Genomic DNA, 5991 nt, shown 5'->3' with positions numbered 1-5991 from the left:
GAACAGGGACCTTATGTTCATTGAAGCCCGGCTTAATGGAGAGCGCATTACTACTCTTCTTGATAGTAGCACGAGCCTCAATTTGATAACTTTGGAGGAAGCCACAAAATTAGGTATAAGGTACACAAAGGCATCGGGTTCTATAAGGTCCGTGAACTCACCTACAATTCCGATTCAAGGAGTCGCTTACAAAGTACCAGTCTGTATAAGAGATTGGAAGGGAAAAACGGAGTTTATCGTGATTACTATGGATGACCATGCCTATATCCTAGGTTCAAAATTTATCCATGCCCTTGCACCAGTCACGTTTGAAGGAGATCAAACTATGATCATTAAAGACAACATACGAGTTCCTCTCGTGTCATGCAAGGCACCAAAGGATGATGTTCATAAGTTGAACACGCTACAAGCAACCGCGGGTCTGAGAAAGAGGCGACCTCGTGTGAATAAAACACACAAGGGAGAATATTTCTTACGCAAGAACCCTAAGATGGATTGTCCTCCAAAGGACAAGATACTCAGTCAAGATTGCGAACATAAGCAATCGAATGACGACAATTCACCAAGCATAAGTGAAGAAGATTACAAAGTCAACAACAAAGAAGACAACGAAGCCCCACATGGTGACACTTTCGGGGAGGTAGGTAATAACTTACCCCCAAGCTTTCTATGGACAACTCAAGGGAGAGTCAGCAATGTCTTGGCCAATATATCAATGAACTCAAGAGCTATGCATAACTTCTTACCCCTCGAGAGAGCCATACGTGACAATATCAAGTTTTCCTGCATCCAATCGAAGACAAGATCAAAGAAATACTTCAAGCATCTCATATGCATTATGGAATATGAGGTACCTCTTCAAATTGGCGATTGGATAGGAACGACAAACTTCATGGTGGTTGATGTAGAAAGTAATGATGTTTCACTTGGTGCCAACTTTATGGAGTCAATAAAGCCATGGACAGCGACCCATGACCGACTCACTGCATCCGTCGAAGAAGAGAAATTCGACATCAAGATTTGTGAAGAAATAATGAAGCACGGATCTCTCGCTGACCTGTCACGACAAGAGACCCGTCCAATTGAAGAAATGTTGGGTATCACACAAGTTAAGCAAGCAAGAAGACCCAAGAAGATGGAAACAGAGGTAAACCTTTGGCCAATCAGAAAGAAAATCAAGGAAGGTGTCCAAAGGCCAAACTCAAGCAAAAATTAACATTTCGCCAAGGCATGATCATAAGAGACCTAAATAATTCTTATCAATGGACGTGATCATGCCATACTAAGGGTTGACGAGGACGTCAACCGTTCAAGTGGGGAGAATGTCACGGTTCGCGTTCGCTTGTTTCAAGCTTCCGTGATGCCACAAGGATGCTTATGGCAGCTCAACACATACGTACAAACATACATCAAGCTCAAAGCAAGCTCAAAGCAACTCAGGACAACTATACGTAGCTCAACGCTAGTTCACGCAGCTCATGACTAGGTCACTCAAGTCCACTCAGCTCACGGGGAGTAGAAGTCAGCTCACAAGTACTCGGGGGTCACTAGGGTAGCTCACTACCTAGTCCACCCCTAGTCCACACTAGCAAGAGTGGTGGCACATGGGAGGCACATGGTTTGGTGATGTGTTACACCCACATTCATCCTTATCCATTCCTCTCTCACACACCCAAATACACCCCCCCCCCCCCCTTGTCATCCTTATCCATTCCCCCTCACACACACATACACCCCCCTTAGACCCTTCCCTATTGGCGCCATTTTGGAAGAGGAACCAATGGTTCCTCCCTCCTTTTTGTTCGCTCCTCCCGCCAAAATGCCAAGAGGTGCCTCTCGCACTCCTTCGGCCCAACCGCCACTTTTGGCATCTATAAATAGGGCATTAGGCCATCATTTTTATTCATTCAAAACCTTGTATTCAATTTCTATTCACACACTCTCATATATTCTTGTAATCTTGTAATATTCAAGAGATATACTCGCAATATAATCGTGTAAGCATTATTCGTACATTATCTCCTTTTATATATTTAATACTTGTACTTATTCCGCACAACAATGTTGTACTTGTGTTATTATTTCCTACCAATATTCTAAATGATATACTTGTTCATTGGAGTTTGCCTGACTTGGGCCAAGATTGTTGGCTTGGCACGAGTGGCACACGCCCTATTCATACTTCCAAGAAGTAAGGACGTGACATATGGCTCAAGGCTCTATCTAATGAATGCTGAAAATAGGCCAAGAGTTTCTTTGTTGAGAGTTTTCCCTTGTTTGGCCAAAAATGGCAACTTTGCTTTATCTGAATTACCCTCCTATAACTAGCTTTTCAGTCTGATTTTCCGTGCAATGCTTTAGGAGTTGAGCCTTGTTCCTTAGGATTGATTTGTGATTAGTTGAACAAAGATTCAGCTGGCCAAGGTGGCAGCTGGTGGCTAGCCTGAATCGTGCACTTATGGCCTGATGAACTTGGAGTGACAGTTGATGTTGCCTGAATGTTGTTGCTGTGATTGTTCTTGGCCTGATTTGTGTCTGGTATCCCTGGCAAGATTAGGGCGTTCTTGGTTTGTCCCGGACCATCATCTAAAATATTGCTAACCTAGTTAGAAGCTCCTGCTGCAACCCCTCCTAGTTGAACATGGTTTGTCCTCAAGGCTGGATCCTCCCCCTCCTCATAATCTTCATAGAATGGGCTGAGATCACCCATATTGATTGTTCCATAGACTCCATAGTCTCCTGGCAAGTCAATTTTATAAGCATTTGGACTAATTATTTCTAACACCTCAAATGGCCCTTCTGCCCTAGGCATAAGCTTGTTCTTTCTTGTTGATGGGAACCTTTCTTTCCTGAACAGAGCCAGACCAGATCTCCTTCCTCAAATTCTTTCTTCTTTCTTGGGTTCTTCGATTTTTTCTTCTATAGCTCATTGGACCTCTCAATTTGTTTTTTCACAGTCTTATGCAGCTTTAGTAGTTGTTCAGGTGTTCTCTTGGCATCAGGATTAAACTCTTCCCTTAGGACAGAAGATAGGTCCAAGGGTATAAGTGGATTAACCTCATAGACTACCTCAAAAGGACTGTGACCAGTAGTAGTAGAGGGTGCCCTATTGAATGCAAATTAAGCTGTAGCTAGCTTCAAATCCCAATCCTTCAAAGTCTTGCTAACTAGACACCTTAGTATCCTCCCCAAAGTTTTATTGGTGACCTCAGTTTGGCCATCTGTTTGTGGGTGGTGGGAGGTACTAAACAAGAGCTTTGTCTTCAACAACTTCCATAGGGTCTTCCAGAAGTAGCTCATGAACTTGGTATCCCTGTCTGATACAATTGTCTTAGGAATCCCATGGAGCCTCACAACTTCCTTGAGATATAGCTCAGCAACACTGGCAGCATCCTCAGTTGTCTTGCAGGCTATAAAGTGAGCCATCTTACTGAACCTATCTACAACTACCATAATTGAGTCCTTGCCTCTATGTGTCCTAGGTAAGGCCATAATGAAATCAAGGCTCACATTTTCTCAAGGTTTATCAGGAACATGCAGTAGAGTGTATGATCCTGCTTGGAAGGAGCTCTTGGCTTTCTGGCATGTTGACCACCTTCTAAGGACTCCTTGAACATCACCTGTCATTCTGGGCCATTAAAACTGATCTTTTAAGATCTCCAGGGTTTTCTAGACCCCAAAATGTCCCCCTAGTCCTCCTGAATGGACTTCTCTGATCAGCAAATATCTTTTTCCCTGAGCTGGTCCTCCCTCTGTGTGAGTAATCCACTCCTCGGAGAAACCAGGATCCTCTTTATACATCTCCTTCATGAATTCGAACCCAAGTACCTTATTACTCATGACAGTCAGCAAAGAGTGCCTTCTGGATAGGGCATCAGCTACCACATTTTATTTTCCTTCCTTGTATTTGCTTGAAAAGGTGAAAGCTTGCAGAAATTCCACTCATTTATCATGCCTATGGCTCAGTTTGTGTTGGCCATTGATGTATTTCAGGGCCTCATGATCTAAATGAAACACAAATGGCTTAGGTTTTAAGTAGTGGCCCCAATGTCTAAGGGCCCTGATGATGGCATAGAATTCCCTGTCATAAGTGGAGTACCTTAACTTAGCTCCATTCAGTTTCTCACTGAAGTAAGCCATTGGTTTTTTGCCCCTGGATTAGGACAACTCCTATTCCAACTCCACTAGCATCATATTCTACCTCAAATAATTGTTCAATGTCAGGTAGCTTTAGAATGGGAGGAGTCTCACACATCAACTTCTTGATTTTCTCAAAGGACTGCTGAGCAGCATCAGTCCATTGAAAATCTCCCTTTCTCATAAACTCAGTGATTGGTGCAACAACTATGCTAAAGTTCTTGATGAATCTCCTGTAAAAAGATGCCAGACCATTGAACCCTCTTACTTTTGTGATTGTTTATGGGACTGGCCATGTCTGCATAGCCTTGATCTTGTCTTGATCAACAGAGATCCCTCTTCCAGATATAATTTACCCTAGAAATGCTACCTCATTGACCATGAAGGTTACATTTCTCAAGCTTCCCATACAATTTCTGCTCCCTGAGTATTTTAAAAACTGCTTCCAAATGTGTCAGATGTTCAGATGGATTGTTGTTGTAGATGAGTATGTCATCAAAGTATACTACAACAAATTTTCCAAGACAAGGCCTCAGAACTTCAGTCATTAGCCTCAAGAAAGTGCTTGGGTCATTGGATAAACCAAAGGGCATGACAAGCTATTCAAACAGACCATGATTGGTTTTGAAAGCTATTTTCCATTCATCACCTTCTCTTATCCTCACATGATGATATCCTTGCGTGAGATCTATCTTTGAAAAGATCTGAGCCTCACTGAGCTCATCCAACCTTGGAATAGGGAACATGTACTAGACTGTGATGTTGTTTATAGCCCTACTATCAGTACACATCCTCCATGTTCCATCCTCCTTAGGCAGCAGTAAAGCAGGCACTGCACATGGGCTCAGTGACTCCCTTACAAAGCCCATTGTCATTAGCTCTTCAAACTGATGCTGCAGTTCCTTGGTTGCTGTGGGATCACATTTGTAAGCTGATATGTTAGGAAGCATAGAACCAGGTAGAAGGTCTGTGTGATGCTCAATTCCTCTCAGGGGTGGCAATCCACTAGGCAACTTAGCTGGAAAAACCTCCTTGTATTTCTGAATCAGAGGTTCAACCTCTGCAGGCACAATAATACTCTCCTCAGTGTTGATTCCCCTTGATATTAGAAACAGCACAGGCTGCTCTTGCTTTAGCTCTTTTATCATGGCTGCTTTATATAGAAACAGTACTTCATTAACTTCCTCAGGCATCTTAGGACTTCCATAGCCTCTTTGGTTTGGTGGCAAGGGAGTCAGTGTGACTTTCTTGCCATTGTGCTTGAAACTATAGACATTTTCCTTTACCTGGTGAGTGGTGTTTCTGTCAAACTCCCATGGCCTCCCTAACAGTAGGTGGCAGGCAACCATAGGAACCACATCACATAAAACTTCATCCTTGTACACCTTCCTAATAGAAAAGGGAACAATGCACTGCACTTCAACTCTCACTTCAGAACCTTTGTTTAACCACCTCAACTTGTATGGACTGGGGTGCTCCTGGGTAGGCAAACTTAGCTTGCTGACCATAATGGTGGAAGCTACATTGGTACAGCTGCCTCCATCAATGATCAGATTACACACCCTCCCCCTGACAGTGCATCTGCTTCTGAATATCATAGACCTCTGGTCGGCTTCTAGAAGAGCTGGTTAGGAGTGCATAACCCTTCATAGGACCAAATTGTGCCTTGTGTCAGGGTGGGCTACAACTTGTCCTTGATCAGCTTCCCCCTCAGCTTCCACTTCTTCTAGGACCAATGTTTCATCTTCCTCATACTCAACTAGGTCTTCCTTTTCCCATTCTTCAATCTCCATATCTGTGAGAGCCCTATTTGAAGGACAATCCTTCTTAAAATGAGCAAAGCCTTAGCACTGA

The 5991-nt window shown here is 43.2% G+C and overlaps 1 protein-coding gene across 1 annotated transcript; it reads right to left on the bottom strand.

Annotated features, from left to right (window-relative positions):
• Positions 1-4886: 4886 nt before the first annotated feature.
• LOC141613973 (uncharacterized) lies at positions 4887-5735 on the bottom strand. The gene has a single exon (XM_074432717.1). The coding sequence runs from the start codon at positions 5733-5735 to the stop codon at positions 4887-4889; it is 849 nt and encodes a 282-aa protein (XP_074288818.1).
• Positions 5736-5991: the final 256 nt, after the last annotated feature.

This window comes from Silene latifolia, chromosome 11, assembly GCF_048544455.1.
Source record: "Silene latifolia isolate original U9 population chromosome 11, ASM4854445v1, whole genome shotgun sequence".
Classification (NCBI taxonomy): domain Eukaryota; kingdom Viridiplantae; phylum Streptophyta; class Magnoliopsida; order Caryophyllales; family Caryophyllaceae; genus Silene; species Silene latifolia.
This window is presented reverse-complemented; position numbering and strand designations above follow the sequence as displayed.